The sequence below is a fragment of the Phodopus roborovskii genome, unplaced genomic scaffold, assembly GCF_943737965.1.
Source record: "Phodopus roborovskii unplaced genomic scaffold, PHOROB, whole genome shotgun sequence".
Classification (NCBI taxonomy): domain Eukaryota; kingdom Metazoa; phylum Chordata; class Mammalia; order Rodentia; family Cricetidae; genus Phodopus; species Phodopus roborovskii.
In genome coordinates, this window is record NW_026126469.1 from 17,292,629 (window position 1) to 17,315,143 (window position 22,515).

The 22,515-nt window shown below is 41.0% G+C and overlaps 1 protein-coding gene across 1 annotated transcript in view; it reads right to left on the bottom strand.

The window, feature by feature from the left end:
• Window positions 1–274: 274 nt before the first annotated feature.
• The window catches only part of Pak2 (p21 (RAC1) activated kinase 2), a 65,465-nt gene continuing 43,224 nt past the window's right edge, over window positions 275–22,515 (bottom strand). Inside the window, exons 8-15 of the mRNA XM_051191322.1 lie at window positions 22,010–22,073; window positions 20,001–20,049; window positions 19,195–19,307; window positions 16,180–16,297; window positions 10,720–10,819; window positions 7,177–7,373; window positions 4,286–4,423; window positions 275–2,693 (exon numbers count right to left, since the gene is read on the bottom strand). Coding sequence (XP_051047279.1) covers window positions 2,607–2,693; window positions 4,286–4,423; window positions 7,177–7,373; window positions 10,720–10,819; window positions 16,180–16,297; window positions 19,195–19,307; window positions 20,001–20,049; window positions 22,010–22,073 — 866 coding nt within the window. The 3' untranslated portion in view covers window positions 275–2,606. The remainder of the gene's footprint in view (window positions 2,694–4,285; window positions 4,424–7,176; window positions 7,374–10,719; window positions 10,820–16,179; window positions 16,298–19,194; window positions 19,308–20,000; window positions 20,050–22,009; window positions 22,074–22,515) is intronic.

Sequence of the window (22,515 nt, forward strand, 5' to 3'; positions counted from 1 at the left end):
TATTTTATCTTGAAGGGAACAGGACTCCCACTTTGTTCCAGGAACTCACACGAAGGCAGGGCTGTGCTGATCACGGCGAAGAACAGCTGCAGTCACTTTTTACTATTCTAGGTAGGATAAGTGCTCTGTAAAAGCAGCAAAAGGACAAGAAAAGATACCTTTGGGATTACCACAACATAAGACAATAAATAAGCAGGAAGGGAACAGTTCCTAGTGACACCAGAGGACTACTAACAATGGCAATGAAAGGAGTACAGAATCTCAATTCATACAATTGTCTTTCAACAGAATCTCAACATTTTAATTTAAAATTAACTAATAAATCACAATTCTATATTGCTTTAAAGATTATTTTGTTTAAAAATGACACATCTCAAAGTGAACCATGACTATTAACTATCACAGGTTAGTTTGTCCGGGTCAGGAGAGAATAAACAGTGCAGCCCCCTTAACCTCAGAGTCAGGTTTGAATGACAAAGTCCGTCGCCAGCAATGGACACGCAAATAACCATCCAAGAAATTGTAAATACAAAACCCAAACTGCTTCTGTTGAGGGAAAGGCCTTGTGGAGTCGCAGCGTAAGGCAGGACATTGGCGTGTGTCCCATGTTGTCTCCATGACAGGATGGGGTGCCTTCTTGAGCAACCATGACACAGACGACTAGTTCCAGTTCCATCATCGCGATGGCTTTCTGCTTCGTTGGTGGCATCACCATCACCATCACAATCTATTCAGAAAACTGTTTACAAACAATGCTCACATCTGTAACTCAAGAGGTGCCACAGCTTCCCACCAAAAACAAACCAGTTCGGTTTTTGTAATTTAGTGACAGTGTAGAAAGCCAAATACAGTTCAGAGAAAAATGAACTCACGTGGAAAAGGGGCCACTAAGTGCTCTAGATGTTGAGTTTCATTAAAAACCTTTCTGTTATGAAAACTCCAGAGACCTCTTCTTATCCTGTATCTTAAAAGGCACAACAGGAAATGAAACTCTGGCCCTTTCCTCAAATTAGCAAACTTACTCATGATTTGTACTATGCAGAATGGCAAGCATGTGTCAAGTTCTTTGAAAGGGGATGGTGGGGACAGCCGCCTGAAGCAAACCATAGAGCTTTCTCCTCTGTGGCCCCAGGAACGTAGAATGAACAAGTCCTCCTCCATAGGCAAAACAACAAAGCAATGAGGAGAAGCAGAGGAGAGCTAGGAGGGGGACGGCAGGCTAACAGCTAATGCTACAGGTCGCAGACCTTTCATTAAATCTTTAAAATAAAAAGTATTACTATCAATACGCACATTGCAGTTTTCTTTCTCCAGTTTTTAATATGAATACTCTCTACTCGTTCGGAAAAACAAAAACTAAAGTACCCCAACACCTCAAATGACCCACCACATACTTTGCTATTTCATCTCTCATAGTAAAACATCGATAATGGGTTGGGAACACTGTAAACCAGGTGAATCTTTACAGTTTACTGCCATGAGCTTCATCTCTACAATATTGACATTTCATTATTACAACTAACTAGCCTAGAACTTACCAAGGTTCAAATCTCTCTTGGTTCCTGCTCCTCCCAAATATTTTTCCTTTTAAATAGAAAAAAGTTCTTAACTTTTAAATTCTGAAAATTCAATGGTTATTACTTGCCCTAGAGGGTAGGGGGGGTATGCAAAATAGGGCTGATTCAAACAAAAACCAACACCTACAATCGCAGCATATAGACACTCATTTCCAAGGGAACAGAAGGGAAAGGAGCGGGCAGCACTCAAGGCATAAAGCCCGAGCGGAAGAAGAACGAATCACTTTGGTTCCTAAAGCCAAATCTGAGGAGAAATAGGCAGAAGAGAAGACAAAAAACGGTAAGAACATATAGTCAGTGGGATTCTTGCTCTGTATCAATGATTTAGTTATAAATATAGATTATTAGTCCTCTTTCTATACATGTAACAAATGTCAAACTCACTACCATGAATTTCTAAAGTTGACTCTTTCACATTTGTTAAAAAAGGTAAAAATCACATCCTTCCCCCCTTTCAGTTTAAGCTCTAAACTGAAATACTACATGTACAACAGCTGGTCCTAACGTCTATAAAAAGTTACAACATTCAAGCTCCTTTGCCAATATAAAGAGCTACATAATTCCTATCACACTTGCCTTGAATTTAGGCACAAGAAAAACTCAAAGCAACAATTCAGAAAGAATAGGTCAGGGGAAGAGAAGGCTACAAAGGAGAGAGACCAGCAGACACAATACTCAGAAAAACTCGAATCTGACATTCAAGTATGGAAATAGCCCAAAGAAGACAACCAACAGGATCTATTGTAGTGACAGAGTCATCACAACAGTCTGCAAATGTCAAGCGCTGTCTGCCGGAAATGTAAGGCTAGCAATGCAGTCCACGACTCCTTTTGGACCCTAAAGCAGGGGCTCATCTGGAAGCCATAATTCTCTTACTACAATTTCTCTTGGTCATCTTTAGAAAATAGTAGTTTGTTTTTTTTTTCTCCATGTGATGCAGACTGTCTCTTTATACCATCAGAATAACAATTTCATGTTTTAAAACAATTCTTTTAGAAAATGGGTAAAGAATACGAGGCCTCAGTGATGCTAGCGGCTGCCCTTCATTGCTTCTTTAGCTGCCAGGATCAGTGGCGTCAAGCTAGACAATGGTTTGGCCAATTTCAGGAAGGGATGCTGCCAAATGGAGAAGAGAAAGGAAGTACAGGAATGTTACTCATTTAGAAGCTAAAGCCCACAAGTTGGTCATTATTTAATAAACTAAAGATGTACTTTTGATTCATAAAACTCTTCACACTCAGTACATCACTTTTACATCTCCAGGCAGAGTTGGTTTGTGTGTGGTGTATGAGCTTGTTTGCATCTGTACAGTTTTCATATTTGTGTGCGTGTGTGGAGGTCAATGTTAGGAGCCCTACTCTATCACTTTTCCCTGTGTCTTTCACTGACCCTGGTGTCCAATGATTGGCTACTTTGGCCATCAAGCTCCAGGATCTGTTTTCCCAGCATTACAGTTTATAGACATATACAACCACACCTGGCTTCTTATATGGGTGCGGGAGGTCCAAACTCAAGTCCTGACACTTGTACAGCAAACACTTTATCAACTGAGACATCTCCCTAGTCCCAGTTTTAATTTTTGAGCTGTAGCTTATCCTAGTCTTGAACTCACAGCAATCTTTGTCTACTATCTAAGAAGTTAATCTCCTCTTAGCTTCTCTTCAGCTTTTAGAGACAGAGTTTCTCTGGTTGTCCTCTAACTTAGAGATCTAGTTAGTGCTGGGATTAAGGTATATATTATAATGCCTAGCTCCTCCCCCCTCAAATTACATTTATTTATTGTAATAATTATTACATTATTAGTCTCTCTCTGTGCATGTGTACATGCGCGTGCGTGCAGAGATAGAACTCAGGTATTCAGGCTTAGTGGCAAGTACTTTCACCCAGACAGCCATTTCACAAATTCCTACTAAGTTTTCCTAATTGCATAACATGTACAGATTTAAGGGGCTAGGAGTATTGCTCAGAAGGCGGTGCCTGCCGTATATGCAGAGAGCCCCAGTTTCAATCCTTAGCACTGCACAGGCAGATGGTGGTGCATCTCTGTAATATCAGTTCTTGGGAGGCTCAAGATCACTCTCCATATTCAAAACATGTAAGTGAGCTGTAGGCCAGCCTGGACCACATATAAACAAATGAATAAAGAAATAAAATAGTTCTACAGAGTTAAGACTCATAACATTGAACAGGTCCATGATTCGATTAACTACAGACACTTACTACTGTGATTAAAATTTTATGCAATTAAAAATTGATTTTTAAGGGCTGAAGAGATGGTTCAGTAGGTAAAGGCACTGTTGCCAAGTCTGATGTAATGATGCATATCCCAACTCTGAGATCTACTTGGTGGAAGGAGAGAACCAACTCTTGCATGTTTCCTCTGACCTCAATAAATGTTTGTCTACACAAACATACACAGCTAAATGTTGTATTTGTTGAGACAGGGTTTCTTTGTGTAGTGTTGGCTATCCCAGAACTTGCTCTAGAGACCAGGCTAGACTCAAACTCAGAGATCCACCTGCCTCTGCCTCCCCAGTCCTAGGACTAAAGGTGTGTGCCATTACCACCAGTAAATTAAAAAAAAAAAAAAGAAGTTATTGCCTGAAAGAAAAGCCTAGAGTGCAGCAACTGCAGGGTTTGTGGCAAGTGAATAGGGAAACATCAGCATTACAAAGTGCATGCCCCAAAGTTACCTTCACCAAATTTACCTGTAACAGTTCTTTGGCTGAACCCCTTTTCTCCACATCCATCTCCAAACACCGATTTAAGAAATCCCTAAATATCGGGGAAAGTTTTTCTGGATTCTGTAGTTCTGGAGTTCCATTTGTTGCTATCAGGTACAAAGCCTAGAAACAGAACATTTTGACATATTAAGGTCACACAAAATGCCAGTGTATCAAGCTTCACACCCTGGCCTCTGTCTGTCCCTCTGTACTCTGCAGCAGCAACTTTCTTCTTTCTACAACTCAGGGACTAGAGGCCTCTCTCTGGAAGCCTCTCGGCTCCTGGCTGCCCAGAGACCTTCATCACCCATCTCCTAACTCATGCTTTGATGGTGTATGGATCTTTGTTTCAGCACCCAGGGACTGCAGGCAACTCTTCCTCACTCCTACACTACAGCTCTTAACACTTCGATCTCTAATGTTACTCCTCTCCTAATCTGTGGTGACTTCAGTGGCCACAGAGCAGCACGTCACATTCCTTGACCTTTTCCTCCTGATGTTTCCTCAGACATATGCTTATAGGCACACACTCCCTCTCTGCATCAGAACTAGTAACTGCAGTAATTGATCGACTCCACATCTCATCCTTTTCACTCTTAGTAACCAGTGCCAGCAATTCTGATCTTCCAATCTTCCCAGTGTCCACCATTTCCTTTTGTGGATGTGGGGTGCATAGTGGGGACAGAAGCCAGAACCTCATGCTTGTAGAAAATACTTTGCTGCTGAGGCCAGCCTGGTCTACATTTTCAGGACAGCTAAGGGCTGTTACACTGAGAAAACCAGTTTTGGGAAGAAAAAAAAGAAAAAGAAAAAGAAAAAAAAAGGCTAAACCACTCTGACATCCCTTAAAACTGACACCTGCTTAAACTAGGCCTGAGTGTCACTAGTGGCAGAGACAAGAGGTCTATGCAAGTTCTAGGCCATGTTGGGCATAACAGTGCCCTGGCTCCCAACACACACACACACACACACACACACACACACACACACACACACACACACACACACACACACACACGCATGCACGCACAGGCACACAGACAGAGGTAAAAAAAAAAAAAATAAAAAAAAAAATTCATTACTTCCTATTGCCTCTTAGTGTTTCCAAGGACCATACAAGATTCTCATACTCCATTTACTTTTCTTCTTGTTATTTATTTATATGGGTGGGGATTCAAGGCAAGGTTTCTCTTTGTAGCCCTGGCTATCCTATAACTCACTCTGCAGACCAGGCTGGCTCAAACTCAGGGATCCATCTGCCTCGGCTTTCCAGGTGCTGGGACTAAGGGCCTGCTCCACCACCAGGCAGCTATTCTTTTTTTTTAATTTTAGGATATATTTAATTTCTCACAATTAGACATCAAGATCAGTGCTGTTTTCCTTGTAGAACAGCAAAGGTTCATGTTAGAAATATAACCCCTCACTCTTTCTCTTTCTTTTTAAATTTTATTATATCAAATGTGCATGATTGTTTTGTTTGCATGTATGTCTAGTACCTGTGGAGGCCCAAAGAGGATCCTGGACCTCCTGGAACTAGTTACAGATGGTTCTGAACTGTCATGTGAGTGTTGGAGGAAATCTAACCATGGTGCTCTATAAAAGCAGCCAGTGTTATTAACTGCTGAGCCATCTCTCCCAGCCCTCTCCTTGTCTCTTGAGACAGCATCTTGGCTTTGTAGCTCTGGCTGGCTTACTATTCACTACATAGATGAGACTGGCTTCAAACTTGTGGTTATCCTCCTGCCTCAGCCTCTTAGTACTGCATTATAGGCCTGGGCTACTGCAAGGAAATTTAAAGGGAGGAGAGAGTGGTAGAATCCATCTCCTAAGCTGCTGAAAGACTCAGTCCAGTCTACTCTTTGCTTTAAATATAGGCTTTAACATTACCATTTAGGCATCTTTCCTCAGAGATCTAATTTTCCTCATCCTTGGGACATAGGAGCCAAGACTCATTGGTGATAACCTTCTTGCTAAACCCAGGGTACCTAAATGTGTAGGAAAAGGCACCTAATGGGCTGGGGATGTGGCTCAATTGACGCCATGGGTTCAGTTCTAAGTACCACATAAAGCTAGGGTGGTTGTGGCTGGTTGTGGTGTGGCATGCCAGTAGGATTTGCCGAAAGATTCAGAGGCAGGAGGATCATGAGTTCGAGGACAGTCTGGGCCACACATTTTAAGCCAGGCCATGGTGGCTCACACCTTTAATCCTAGCACTCAGAAGGAAGAGGCAAGTAGATCTCTATGAGTTCAAGGTCAGCCTGGTCTACAGAGTAAGTTCCAGGACAGCCAGGACTATTTCACAGAGAAACCTAAAACCAAAAGTCAAAACAAAAAACAAAAACCCAAAAACAAACAAACAAAAAAACAAAAACCAAGCCAAATGAAAAAAATTGGGTGGTTGTGGTACACACCTCCATGTCCAGTGCTTGGGAGGTAGAGGCAGGAAAATCAGGAATTCACAGTCATCTTCAGCTACACACACAACCCAGACAAAAAACCAGAACAACTGTCTGACATACACAAAACTATATGACTCACTACCCCAAACCTACAACTTTCTACTCTGTAACTCAGAGGAATGCAGTTTCTAGATACAGAAAGAGATTAGGCCTCACCTACAACAATCTAAATTCTTGTGCAATGGCCGACACAAGCATTTCTTCCTGGGCCTGACTGATGGCTCCAGGGAAAGACACTTGCTGCCAAGTCTGCGTAAGGGGAGAAGCCACCCCCACAGGTTGTCTTCTGACCCCAACATGTGCTACGGCACTCATAAGCCCACTCCATTCAAACAAACAAACAAACAAATGCAAAACTTTTAAAAGACGAAAGCAAAGAGTTTTCTTACAGTAAAGCTAGTGTTTCATTAGTCTTACCCGCAGAGGATTTTCATTGAGGTATGGAGGCTCTCCTTCAACCATCTCGATAGCCATGATGCCCAGAGACCATATGTCAACTTTGGGGCCATAGGCTTTCCGTGTAACCACCTCTGGTGCCATCCAATACGGTGTTCCAACCATAGTACTACGTTTGCTCTGCTCAGGGGTGATCTGGGCACAGAATCCAAAGTCAGCTACAGAAGAAAGAAAAGCACCAGGGTTAATCGTTTCATGTCTACTTAGCAGACATGGCTGCACTCTAATCATCCATCCTCTTTGGAAAGAATTTGAAAATAATGCAAAGTAGAGTAAATTTAAAACTTTTTGAGGATGTTATTTACTAATAATTTTCACATTTACTTTTTCTGACAACATACCCATTAACAGGTCTTTCTTCTGAAAAACTAATTCTAGTCTAAAGAATAAAAACTGAAAGAGGTAAAAAATTATTTAAGGTGAATAATAAAACTAAATGCAGTGGTGGTGGCACACACCTTTGCACCTAGCATTTGGGAGGCAGAGGCAGGAGGATCTCTGAGTTCATAGCCAGCCTGGCCTGGTCTACAAACAGAAAAACGTAGATGCAGTGATTGAATCTGGCAATGTTCAGGACATGCAAACTACATTTCTTCCCCCCTACCCAAGACAGGGTTTCTATGTAACAGCCCTGGATGTCCTGGCATCTGCTTTGGGGACCAGGCTGGCCTAGAACTCACAGAGATCCACCTGCCTCTGTCTCCTGAGTGCTGAGATTAAAAGTGTTCACCACTACCACCTCCCTTGGCTGCTGTTTTTTCTTTTTTGGCTTTTTAGAGACAGAGTTTTTCTGTGGCTTTGAAGGCTGTCCTGGAACTAGCTCTGTAGACAAGCTGGTCTCGAACTTAGAGATCTGCCTGCCTCTGCCCCCGAGTGCTGGGATTAAAGGTGTGCACCACTAACACCCGGCTGGCTGCTGTTTTTTCAATACTTTCTTTCGACGTCTATTTTTTCTTGTGTGGAGGGTACATGCGTCATAGAGCATGTGGGAGTTCAGAGGACAATTTTTAAGAGTTCATTTTCTCTCACCCTGTGGGTTCTGGGAAGCGAACTCAGGTTGTCAGGCTTGAGAGCCAACACCTGTACTGGCTGAACCACCTGGCCAGCAGGAATCATTATTCATCCAACTCAGCAGAAGGCATATAAAAAGACCACACTTAACTGTAACTGCAGATGGAAGGTGCTCCAACTACCTCATGTATGTTCAAGGAACATACTGTAGTACTGTAGTACCTGACACTAAACTAGCTGGGATGAGAATTTACATTTTTTTTTTTTTTTTTTACTTTGTGTTGTTACACCCATTTTAACTCCTTATTTTTTAGATTTTATTCAGACAGAGTTTCATTTTATCCTAGGCTGACTTTGAACTCAAGATGTAGTCAGAAATGACCTTGAAGGCCAGTCATGAGTCATGGTAGCTCTTGTCTTTTAATCCTAGCAATCAAGAAGGAGGCAGAGGCAGGTGTTATCTTTGTGAGTTTGAGGTTAGCCTGGGTTACACAGTGAGTACCAGGACATCCAGAGCTACATAATGAGACCCTATCTCAAAAAAAACAAAAAAACAAATAAAAACACCCCCCCAATGACCTTGAATTTATGAGAGTCCTAACTCACTCAGCTACTGGGTGGGAAATAAGATTCTGCCTGGGACACAATACAGGCTGATTGATGTTTATTTGGGGAAAAATCACTTATACCAGAAACAGATGACTGCTGTGGGTTCCCACTCCAAAGATGCCCCGATGCTCTCTGCAACCTGACCAGGATGTAAGAGATAGAGCTGGGGCCCAGGACTCCAGACTTAGAACCCACAGGTCATGTCCGCACCTGTCCCCATGTCCCAGTGGGCTCAGTCAGTGCAACAAGTGTGGGTGGGGTGGATATCTCACCACACTCAGCCTTCTGCATCCTATGACAGGTATGTGCTGCCATGCACAAACTCTTTATGTAACCTGTCAGCAAGTGGCCTTGTTACCTTTTAATTTTACTATGTATAAAAAAATATATATGAACTACATGGCTTGTTTTATTTTGTTACTCTTTTTTTTTGTTTTGTTTTGTTTTTTTCAAGACTGGGTTGCTCTCTGTAATAGCCCAAGCTATCCTAGAACTTGCTCTGTAGACCAGGCTGGTCTTGAACTCACAGAGATCTACCTGCCTCCGTAGAGCAGAGATTAAAGGCCATTTGAGATAGGGTCTTATTACTGTATAGACGAGACTGGTCTTGAACTCACTAGAATTAAAGGTTTGTGTCATCACACCTAGTTTGGAAAAATCGAGTCTCATATTATAGTACTCAAATTAGATGACTTCAAATTAGCAGTAATCCTTCTGCCTCAAAATTATTTTTAGATATCTTTTCATAATAATATATTTATCAGGGTATTCTTAAAACTAAAAATATTAAATATCTACATTCTGCTCAACATTTAAGACAGTTTGGCTTTTCTGTATAATGTTTGCACTCTCTCTCTCTCTCTCTATGTGTATATGTATATATATATTCAGTAATCCTATAAATGAGACCACTGAAAGGGTAAATACTAGGTAAAATAGTACTTATAGAGAAAATGAGTATTTACAATAAGCCAGGGCATTGTAAGTAATCTTAAAAAATTATTTAGTATGATTGGGAGAAATCAATCTTGAGGCCAGATGAGATACATGATATTATCTCAAAAATATGGGGGATGGGGAGAGGAGGCATAGTTTGGTACTCTGGATTTGATACCTAAACTGCATAAAGCTGGGTGTGGTGGCACACCTGTGACCTCAGCACTTGGGAGGCAAAAGGCAGGACTGCTACAGGTTAGCAGTCAGCCTGGGCTATAGAGTGGGCTTGGGGACAACCCAGGCTACACAGTAAGCCCCACTGTAAAAGACTAACAAATGTTCTGACCATTGGATTGTCAATAACATTTGAGAGAATGTAGCTGAGAGGAGGGGTGGGGGAAGGGAGAAGGCCCTTCTAGCAGATCAGATTTAAAATAAAAAAGCTTTTGGTTTCTTGAGTCAAGATAATCTTTGAGTTTTGAATATGGAGAAATCTTAGGTCCTGTTGAGTCCTCCAGAGAATATAGTTGAGACTGTTCTATGTCACCCTGAGGTCAAGGTCACAGGAGGTCACACAGTCTTCCAATGATTAGATTGTCTCCAAAAAAATCTATGAGGGTGAAGGGGCAGGCTGAGAAAATACTCCAAACAATCACACCCAGTCACATTTCCTATAAAGCAGAATTCTTTCAGAGTAGGCCAGACATCAGTCCTCTGTGTATCGCTTTGTTTTATTTTAATCTCTAAAAATAATTCCCAACATTAGTATTTTCCTTATTCATAGTTAAGAAAAAAGAGAGAGACATCAAATAACTTAGTCAAATCCCCATTAAGTTTTAAGATCTGCTAGAACCACAAGTTGCTGGGTTTACAACACACATTTAACAAGCCACCACCCTTCACACAGTCAGTCACAAATATATTAAAACATCACTCATTGCTACTCACTAAGTTTAACTGAGCCTTCCATTCCCAAAAGCACGTTGTCACTTTTGATGTCTCTGTGGATCACTTGATTAGCATGTAAGAACTCCAAGGCCTGCAAACACTGAACAGAGAAAACACCCATCAACAAAACAACCCAACAGGTCTGAGGGAGGTCTCACACAGCGAAACGGCTGAGTACTGCTCTGCCCAGCTGGAGGACCTCCAAGATTTAACATTTGGAGAGAAAAGATATCTTTTCACCTGCAAAGTGAAGAAAAACAAAAAACTACAACTTTGATTGGGCGTGATGCAACATGCCTGCAATCTCAGCAGTGGAAGGCTGAGGGAGAAGAATGGAGAGCTCCAGGGTTACCAAAGTTGGGCTGTACCATGCAACACTGTTTAAAAAAAAAAAAGAAAGAAAGAAAGAACCAGGCCAAGGTGGCCCATGCCTTTAATCCCAGCACTCTGGAGGCAGAGGCAGATGGATCTCTGAGTTTTGAGTCTAGCCTGGTCTACCGAGAGTTCCAGGACAGCCGGGGCTACATAAACAAACTGTGTCTCTGAAAGATAAATAAATAAGTAAACAAATAGTCTCAAAAAACAAGATTTTCTTCCGCTGTCTGCCTAGAACTCATCTTCCTGCCTCTACTTCCACAGTGCCGGGATTACAGGGATGGCCTATTATGCTCTTATGTGAGGCTAATTAAGTAATGCATCATCTATTTTCTTGATAACTGACTGCTTTTATGTGTGTGGGTGGGTGGGGGGGCGCATGTAGGGTTTTTTTTTTTTTTTTTTTTTTTTTGTTCTGTACCCCTTGCTGGCTTGGAGCTCCCAATATTCCTGTTGCCTCAGTCTCACAAAGTACTGGACTACAGGTGCAAGTCGCCCTACCTGAAGATTGTTTCTCTCCAGATTTTCGAACAACACTTTACTTTTTATTACCGGTGGGGAGGGTAGGAGCTGTGCTCTGGGTCAAGTGCTTTCTGAGGCCAGAAGAGGGAATGGGATCCCCTAGAGCTAGTTACAGGCAGTTGTAAGTTGCCAGGTGTGGGTGCTGAGAACTAAACTCCAGTCCTCTGGAAGAGCAGGAAGCATTCTTAACTATTGAGCCATTTTTCCAAGCTTCACTTTGCTATAGAATAATTCTCTTGTATACTGAAAAGATTTGTTACTGGAATAAAACACTGATCTGGCTAGTAGCCAGGCAGGAAGTATAGATGGGCGACCAAACTAAGGATGATGGGAAGGATAAGGCAGAGTCAGGAGCAGGAGATGAACGTTCCATGTTAATAAAGGTACCGTCACATGACAGAGTAAATAAGGAATATGGGTTAACTTAAAATGTAAGAGCTAGTTAGTAATAAGCTAAGGTGTCAGCCAAGCATTTGTAGTTAATATAAGCCTATGAGTGATTATTTGAGAGTGGCTTTAGGACAGGAAACCTCTGTTTACACCACTTCTCACTGATTTTTATTCTCTCTCTCTCTGGTTTTTCAAACAGAATTTCTCTGTGTAGCCCTGGCAGTTCTGGAACTAGCTGGTTTCACACTCAGAGATCTGCCTGCCTTTATCTCCTGAGTGCTGGGATTAAAGGTGTGAGCTACCACTCTCTAGCCCCACTGATTTAAAAACCTAGTTTTTGGTGGCTTCACTTACACAATGATGACTGGACCTACTTAACTTGTAGGCCTTTCAGGCTTAAATGCCAGAAGCTACACTACACTCGGTAAGACAGAGAATGTAGGTTAAGATTTGGGTAGTTTGGCTCTGTTTAGAGCTTCAATTTGGCTTACGATGACTTCTGTATATGTTCACATCCACAGCCTGACGAAAGGAGAGGGCGGTGGTAGGGCTCAGTGGTATAGCACTAACACGCATGAGGCTCTGGGGTTCAATGCCAGCAACACAAAAACAAAATAAAGAATCCTTAGTATAGAAGAGCAACTTTAGGGCTGGAGAGATGGCACTGGCTGCAACCTGGAAGCAACCTAGATGCCCCTCAACTGAAGAATGGATGGAGAAAACATAGTACATTTACACAATGGAATACTACTCAGCAGAAAAACACAATGGAATCTTCAAATTCGCAGGTAAATGGATGGAACTAGAGGAAACCACCCTGAGTGAGGTAACCCAGTCACAAAAAGACAAACACTGCATGTACTCACTCATATATGGATTTAGACATAGAGCAAAGGATCACCAGCCTATAATCCCCACCAGCAGAGAAGCTAGGAAATAAGGAGGACCTTAAGAGAGACATACATGGTTCCCTGGAGAAGGGGAAAGGGACAAGAGCTTCTGAGAAATTGGGAGCATGGGGAGGGGGGAGGCTGGGGAGAGGGAGTTAGAAGGCAAAGGAGGGGAGAGGTGGGCATGACAGAGCAGGAAGACGGAGTCAGGGAAAGAATAGAGGAAAACAAGAAAAGAGATACCATAATAGAGGGAGTCAATATAGGCTTTAAGAGAAGTCTGGCACTAGGAAATGCCCAGATATTACAAAGATGATCCCAACTAACAATCAAAGCAATAGTGGAGAGGCTACCTTAAATGCCCTTCCACGATAATGAGATTGATGACTGCCTTATATGCCATTCTAGAGCCTTCATCCAGTAGTTGATGGAAGCAGAAACAAGACACTCACAGCTAAACACTGAGAACAAACTCCTGGAATCCAGTTACAGAGAGGGAGGAGTGATGATCAAAGGGGTCAAGACCAGGCTGGAGAAACTCACAGAGACAGCTAACCTGAACAAGAGGGAGCTCATGGATCCCAGTCTGATAGCTGGGAAGCAAACAAAGGACAGAGCCAGATCCCCTGAATGTGGGTGTTAGTTAGGAGGACTGGGCAGTCTATGGGGTCTCTGGTAATGGAGCAGTATTTATCCCTAGTATACAAATGGCCCACTCTACATAGAGGAATATTCCTTCAGCCTAGACACATGGGGGAGGGCCTCAGGACTGCTCCAAATGATATGACAAGACTTTGAAGACTCCCTATGGAAGGCCTCAGTCTCCCTGTGGAGCAAAAAGGGGATGGGATGGGGATTGGTTGGGGGGATGGACAGGGGAGGACACAGGAACTGGGACAGACATGTAAAACAAGCTTGTTTCAAATTTAAATTAAAAAAAAAAAAAAAAAAAAAAAAAAAAGGGGGCACCACTGGCTGCTCTTCCACAGGTTCAATTCTCAGCACCCACATGGCAGCTCACAACTGTATGTAACTCCAGGATCCAACACCCTCACACAGACACACATGTAGGTAAAACAGCAATGAACACAAAAGCATAAATAAACAGACAAACCAACAAATAAAAGAGTAATTTTTCTCTGATGCCTCACACCAGTAGCACTGAGTAAAACAAAACAAACAAACAAACACCACTAAGTTTTTCCTTCCTTCAACAGAAAAGGAGATTTTCAGGGGATTTGAGACAGCTCAGTCACTAAGAGCATTGGCTGCTTTTCCAAAGAACATGGGTTCACAGTAGCTCACAACTAAACTCCAGTCCCAGGGGATTCAACACCCTCTCCTGGCCTCCTCAGGTACTGCATGCATACAGTACACAGTATACATTATACAGATAAAACACAGCCATAGCACAAAATAAATAAAAATTAAAAAAAAAAAAAGAAAAAGAAAAAACAAACAGAACTCTTGTCAAGTGTTTTTAAATATAAAGGGAGACTATAAATTGTTAATCTGAGAAGTCAGTTTTTTATTATTCCCATTAGAGTAAAACAACATTTGTATACCATTTATAGCTAAAAATCTTATTCCAAATACTCAACTACTCTTTTATTTCTTTGTTTTAGGACACGTTTCTCTGTCCTGAAATTTGCTATGTAAACCATGCTGGCTTTGATCTTAGAGCTCTATCTGCCTGTTCTGCCTCCTGAGTGCTGGGTTAATGGTGCATCAGCACTATACCTAATCAAGTATCAAGTTCTTGGAAAGGATAAAAAATATTTATACAAATTTAAAAATCTGTCACAGTTCTAATATTCTGGCACATAAGAAAATCAAAGTAACTGAGCAGTGGTGACGACTGTCTTAATCCTAGCACTTGGGAGGCAGAGACAGGCAGATCTTTTTGAGTTCAAGGCCAGCCTGGTCTACAAAGCTGTCTCAGAGGGGGGAAAAATCCAAGTGAAGGGATAACAGAACTTCTAAAACCATTAGATCACCTGAAAAGAACTGCTAAAACCAAAGCAAATTTTAGCCAGCTTTTGAGTGACCGAATATACTCTTTAAGGGATGTATGCTATTTGGAACTATTAAAGAGCTCATTTGGTAGAATGCTGGCCTAGAATGCATGAAGTTGTGGGTAGATTTCCTGTATTATGTGACACTTGGCATAGAGGGGCAGGCCTGTAATTCCAGCACTCAGGAGGATCACAATGAGGTCATCCTCCTGCATTTTGTTTGAGATCAGCCAGGAACACGTGAGGCTCTATCTTAACAGAGCAGCCAATTAGTATTTTCTAAGAATTGTGTTTTAAACACCTGAAAAAGAAAGACCTCCTATGTGCAGTCTTTCCAGTTCATACTTGCTTTACTATAGAGTTGTTGAAGGTTAAAGTAAAACCACAGAGAGCACAATATAGTCCTGTGAACTAGCAAACTCCCACAGTTGTCCTGACTTCCAGGTATGTGTCATGGTATGCACATGCCCACACACATGCTACATATAAGGAAAAATGTAATAAAAATTTAATATATATGTATGCATATATATATACATACACATATATATGTATACACACACACATATATGTATATGAAAATAACTAGTTTCTTCACCTTCAGTGGTCTTACTAAAGCCAAGGGCAATGCACAGATATTTAAACATATACATCTATTTTATTTATTTGTTTATTTATTTATTTATTGGTTTTTCGAGACAGGGTTTCTCTGTGTAGCTTTGTAGACCAGGCTGGCCTTGAACTCACAGAAATCTGCCTGCCTCTGCCTCCTGAGTGCTGGGATTAAAGGTGTGTGCTACCACCGCCCAGCTAAGCAATATATATCTTATTTGTCACATTGGTTCTAGTCTCCACTACTGAGTCACACTTTTCTAATAGTATCCCAATTTCCTCTGGAAAGTTTTCTATCTGAATGATAAACTACTAAAGTCTGCCTTTGACTTCTATACCTCACAGGACCATGTCTTGCTCCCAAATTATCTTCCACAGGAAGGAAAGGGCTAAAGTTCTTTTTGTTTCTACTGGAGACAGTCTTACTACGAAGTGCTGGCTGGCCTGAAATTTATAGAGATGCCAAATGCATCCCCATGGCTAGCAGGACTGAAGCTCTTGTCTGGGATGAAATAATAGAGGAAAAACTTGCTAGAAAAAAAAAAAAATTACAAAAGCTATATGGAGAAAAAAGTCTCTACACACAGACACACAGAAATCCTTTCTTTTTTCATCCTTGCTAAGGACACACCCTAACACCTCAGGAAGCAACCCACCTCTCTGCACACAGCTGCAATCTGTGCTTCGTCCATGCAGGTTTCTGTAACAACATCAGTGAGTGACCCACCAGCAAGGTACTCCATCACCACAAACAACTCATCTCCTACCAGGTAACTGAAAACAGAACATAAAAAACACACATAGGATTTTATTTTTTTCTAAGAACATGACTCTCTGTGTTGAAGATTCAAAATGCCAAGCACGATTCCAGAGTCAACCATTTTAGAATAAGGAAGAGCACAACTGCACAAATTAAGATGTTCTCTGCTGGGTGCAGTGGTGCACACCTTTAATCCCAGCAACTTGGATCTCTGTGAGTTTGAGGCCAGCCTGGACTACATAGTGAGTTTCTGAACAGCCAGAGCTACATAGTGAGAACCCTCTGAAAACAAAACAAAACAAAAACAAACAAGTCAAGATGTCACCAGCTGGCTGGCACAGCAGACATCTACAATCCCACACTCAAGAAGTGGGTTAGAAAGATGGCCCTGAAATAGAGTCCAGAAGGGCTGCTATAGAGTAAGGCAATGTCTCAAACAAAACAAAACAAACAAAAGCCAGACAACTACAGTTTGCCCATATTGCTTGAGTGTATAAATTTATTATTGCAATTAGAATTCAACATAAAAATTATTTTTAAAAAAAAGAGAGAAAGAATTATTTCATTGGGCAAGTTAGGCATGGTAGCCACTGAGGTAGGGAGCTGCAAGTTCAAAAACAAAACAAACAAGAAGAAAAAACAAGACTCCCTTCCCTTTGTGTGTGTTCAACAAAGTGGGATATTTGGAAGTGTTCAGTGACTCATCCAAGTTCACACAGACAGAAATTGACAACTGCAAAATACTAAGCCAAGTAAACCAATTACCCCAAAGTCTTGAGTTTCTCTAAGCTTTCATGCCATGCTGATATCACATAATATTTTATTTAAAAAAATTTCCCCTCTCTCCCCTTATTTAAAAAATTAACGTTTATAGGTGTTTCCCCTGTGTGTGGGTATGTGCACTAATGCACATGTCTAGCTGCAAGGAGAGGGTACATGTGAGCTGCCAAGTGGGTGCTCAGAATTGAACCCAGGTCCTCTGCAAGAGCAGCCAGTGCTCCTAATCACAGAGCCATCTCTCCAGCCCTGGGTGGCTGGAGAGTGTTAAGAGAAGCTGTCTTTCCAAAAGACCAGTTTGGCCCCAGCACCCACAGCACGGGGGTGAGGGTGGGGTTGTAACTACTCTATCCTAGTCTAAGTTCTGACAAGTTTCTGGCCTCTCCAGCACCCTCATTTGAAGCAGTGCATAGACAAGCAGGTGCACACATACACATAAGTAAAAAAGAAAAAACTCTTAAAAGGAGAAGGGACAAGTGATATTAATAATTAAAAAAAAAAAAAAAAGATTTCGCTGGGCGTTGGTGGCGCATGCCTTTAGTCCCAGCACTTGGAAGGCAGAAGAGGCAGGAGGATCTCTGTGAATTTGAGGCTAGCCTGGTCTAGAGAGCTAACTACAGGGCAGGATCCAAAGCAATACAGAGAAACCCTTTCTCGAAAAACAAACAAACAAACAAACAAATAAACAAAAGAAAAGATTTCAAAAAGTAAACAAGGAAATGCACCTGAAAATTTTGTTCCTTTGAATATAGTTCTTACAAAAAAGGGTTAAGTCATAAAATACATTCTCTTTTCCCTCTAAGAAAATGTAAAAATAGAAGAAGGTCATCTGCAATCTATTATATCTAATACAACCTACACTATTATTCACTAAGGTAATTTATCTAACACAGTTATCATTCATTAAAGTATTATTATGTAATACAGTCTCTGTTGTCATTCACTAAGTAAATGTGATTCTTTTTAAAAAATCAGTTGTAATGCAGTTTTATATTCTGCCTTTTATATACTGTTTAACACAATGTCTAAGCTCAGAGATCTTTTGATAGCAACCTGAAAGGGAAACATGAAGAGTGACACCTGTAATAAAAACTGTCTGGCCATGGTGACACACGCTCTAACCCCAGCTTCCTGGGATAAAAACCAACCTCAGTTTAAAACCTGTGTGGCTAGTCATCCCTGAGGCCACAGCATGACTCACAGCCAGCCATTCCTTAATGTTTCTGCTCTGCTGGTTTCTGAGCACAGCACCACCAGCAATTTCCATTCAGGTGTCCTCTCAATGAGGCCCTGGCACCCTGGCACTGTAGTTTTCACCTTTCGGCTTACTTTTCAGGGTAGGTAGCTCAACCTAAAATGCCACGCCTGCACCAAATAATGAGATTATACATTTCTGGGTTTGTTTTTAGGATTTTAAGCATTAATTTTTATTTTGTGTTTTGCTTATGTGTTTGTATCTGTATGTGACTAGAGGAGGGAGCCGGATGCCCTGGAACCAGAGTCACAGGTGAAGGTATAACCCACTGCGTGGGGCTGGGAACCAACTGTGAGTCCTCTAAAAGGCAGCAAGGGCTCTTAATTTAATTGCTCAGTCACCACTCTAACTCCAAATGTCCATATTTTTATCCCAGTGTATGTCTGTTTCTTTTCTCATTTATTTATTTTTTATGTTTTAAGATTTATTTATGTAATTTATATGTGTATACTTGCCTCACCGAGTTTATGTGCACTTTATGAGTGCTAGCAGAGGCCAAAAGGCTTCTCTGGAAGTAGAGTTACAGGCAGTTGTAAATTAATACTTAAAAATCTTCAAAAACAAACCAAAACAACAACAAAAAACCAAACCAAACCAAAAAACCAGGAAACCAGAAATGTATAATCTCATTACTTGGTGCTGGCAGTGCTGGGTCCTTCCCAAGAGCAGGGTGTGCTCATCAAGAACAGCAGTCATTTCTGAAGCTCCCCTCTCTGCTTTTGACCTCCTCTCATGCCTTCTCCTTTTTAAAGACAAGGCCTCACTGGGTTCACCCTGAACTCTTCATGTCCTGTCTCAGCCTTCCAATGCTGGAATTAGTCATGAATCACTACCCCAAGTTGATCTCAATTAAAAAAAAAAAAAAAAATTCTTATTTACCTGTCCAAGAAGTTAACTATGTTGGGATTCTTTAATTCCTTCATCACCAGAATTTCATTAATGATCAATTCCTTCTTTGGTTGTTTCTGTAAATTAATCTGCTTAATAGCAACCTATAATAGAACATATTTGAAACATCAAAACAGCATTCCTAATTCTGACAATTACAAATACAATTAGCTAGTCGTTTAATATGTAGAGCTTACATAGTGAATATAAATTATATTTGAATTTGTATTTGAAACACTTTTAAAATGACGTTTTGTTGTTTTATGTGTGGGCAGGCATGTGCCATGGTTGCACACACTGAGACCAGAGGGAATGAACTCAGGTTGGTGAGTGACTGCCCGCTGAGCTATCTCATTGACCCTACCTACATTTATCTTGCCAACTTAAGGTCAGTCTATACAAGGAATTGTTCTTTAAAATTCTAAACTGGCAATTATTTTAAAAATATTTTCTTATTCATGATACTGAATGAATTTCATTCTTTGTTCCCTTAACATAGTAACTGCTGCTAAGACTAGACAGATCAATTCTTACAGTACATTCTAAGCCTGGGGAGACTGACAGCTCAGCTGCTAAAGCACTTCCAAGCACAAAGATGACCTGAGCTTCTTCTATCCCCAAACCCTGCTGTGGTGGCATGTATTTATATCCAGTGCTTGGGAAGTTCACATAAGCAGATCCCCTGTTTCCCTGGTCGGCCAGACTCACTCATTTATGCACATGCAAGCATGCATACCCCATGTGACACAACATGGTTCCCTACAAAGAGCTAACATGCAGACTTGAACAGTGGCTACCTCTTGTCCCAGTGCCACATCAGTTGCAGTAAAAACTGTACCAGAAGCCCTGAAAGAAAACAGAAGAGAATTAAGTTGTTATAACATTTACACTATTCAAACACTTCAGGCTTTGAACAACTAAAAACAGATTTAACAACTTATACTCAACACTTCTCAAATAAAAAGGGGGGGAGGAAACAAAGAGGCAGTCCTACTTGTGGCCAAAACTTACATACAAAATATTTCAGACCTATAAAAATATAAGAAAGAAAAAGGGGAAGGAAGGAAGGAAGGGAGGAAGGAAGGAAAGAGGGGAGGAAGGGAGGAAGGGATGGAGGAAGGAAGGAAAGAGGGGAGGAAGGGAGGAAGGGATGGAGGAAGGAAGGAAAGATGGGAGGAAGGGAGGAAGGGAGGGAGGAAGGAAGGAAGGAAGGAAGGGAGGAAGGAAACAGCACACAAACCCACTTCTATGCTTAAGAAATAAGGAAGTGGAAGGGCATGGTAGCACACACCTTTAATGCCAGCATGCAGGAGGCAGGAGGAGATCTCTCTGAATTTGAGGCTAGCCTAGTCTACATATTGAGTTCCAGGACAGTCAGAGCTGGGTAGGGAGACCCTGTCACATAAAACCTAAAACAAAACAACCAACCAACCAAACAAACAAAAAAACAGATCAAAAAATGAAAAACAACAAAGAGCCCCCCTTAAAGGAAGAAGTAAGCCAGGGCGTACATGTCTATGAGCCCCTACTCAAACCAAACAAGGAAATCAAACAATGAACTATGACAAGACTCGAGGGTTCCCTCTCACCCCTGTGACAGGACCTTCTGGCTACGTACCAAGTGTATTCTGGATTTGATGTGTGTCACTCCTAAACATTTCTCTGAACTTCTAATCACAAAAAGACATGGATATATTTCTCAAGAAAATATATTTGACTTCATTTTTAAATTTCACAAAGTTTTGCTTCATAAATTTCTTTGCAATTTAAACACAATTTATGATTATCATTCATATTCTTGTTCATTCATCATTATTATTATGAAACTTATCTATTATTATGCAAGAATACAAAAGTAAAAACGGCTATGTAGCTCAGTAATAGAGCCCTTGCCTGGCAGGCAGATGGTTCTAGATCTTTAGCACTGAAAACAAACGGTGACTTCCAATTTTTTTGTTGTTATTAAAATCAGTGCTAAATTAAGATTGGAAGAGGAGAGGGCTGGAGAGATGGCTCAATGGTTGAAAATACTGGCTGATCTTCCAGAGGACCTGGGTTCAATCCCCAGAACCAAATGGCAGCTCAAAAAACTGTAACTTCCGTTCCAGGGGATCTGATATCCTCACACAGACATGTATGCAGGCAAAACACCAACAGACAAAAAAAAAAAAAACCAATACGTGATTTAAAGATTTTTAACTGTCAATAGCCTGCAATAAATACTTTCATTGTCTTTCAAATACAAAATATGATTTTTCTACCTATCTGATCTCTCACCACCTATGGGAAATAACATATAAGAAAAACCAACAAAAGCCACATATGGTGATGACACAGACATTCAGTTCTAGCACCAGCAAAGCCAAGGATGGAGGAACACCAAGACCTGGATTATATAGTGACTGTGGGGCTAGCCTGGGCTACGTAGGAAACTCTTGTTGAAGAAGATGACGACAGTGGAGGAAGTGAAGGGGAGGAGAACAGGGTCAGGGAAAGGTGGAGGGAGACAGGCAGTGTAACACTATTAACCAGTGCTTCACTGTTTGTTTTGATTTTTTGAGACAGGGTCTTACTATGGCATAGGCTAGCCTACAATTTGTAGCCATCCTGCCCCTGCACCTCAAGTGATAAAGTCCCAAGTGTGTATCATTATACTCAACTCACAAGTATATAAGTCTCTCCATTTAACTGTGTTATCTATTTATTTACACAATCTCCTAAGAATAGTCAACATGCTCGGCATCAGAGGGAAGACTGTATGTAAATCAAGGAGTATTCAGTATGACATCAATATACTCAAACTTACCCTTGTCCAATTTTTTCATATCTTGTGTATTTTTTCTTAGGGTCACCTATGCTCACAATAGTTCCTATTTTAAACAAACAAAAATTAGACGTCAATCAATCAAACTAAATGTAAATAAAATTTGATAATTATTCCTTTTAATAGTCTGTACTGATGATAAAAGTCCTATACCACACACTAAGTTCCAAAAATAATTTGCTTAAACAATCAGCACTAAAGAAAAATAAGCAGGAGCTAGAGAAATATCTCAACAGTTAAAATCACAGGATCTGGGCTCAGCTCCCAGCACCTACACAGTGGCTTACATCCACCCATAACTCCAGTTCCAGAGGATCCAACATTCACTTCTGACCTCTGCTGGCACCACGCATGAATATATATCCATATAAGCAAAATACTTAACAGACATAAAAATTTAAAGTTGAAAAGAAATTAAGAAAAATAAGCAATAAAAGGTGGCACACTCTCCATGGAGCTAGACTTTTTTTTCTTTCTCTTTCTTTCTT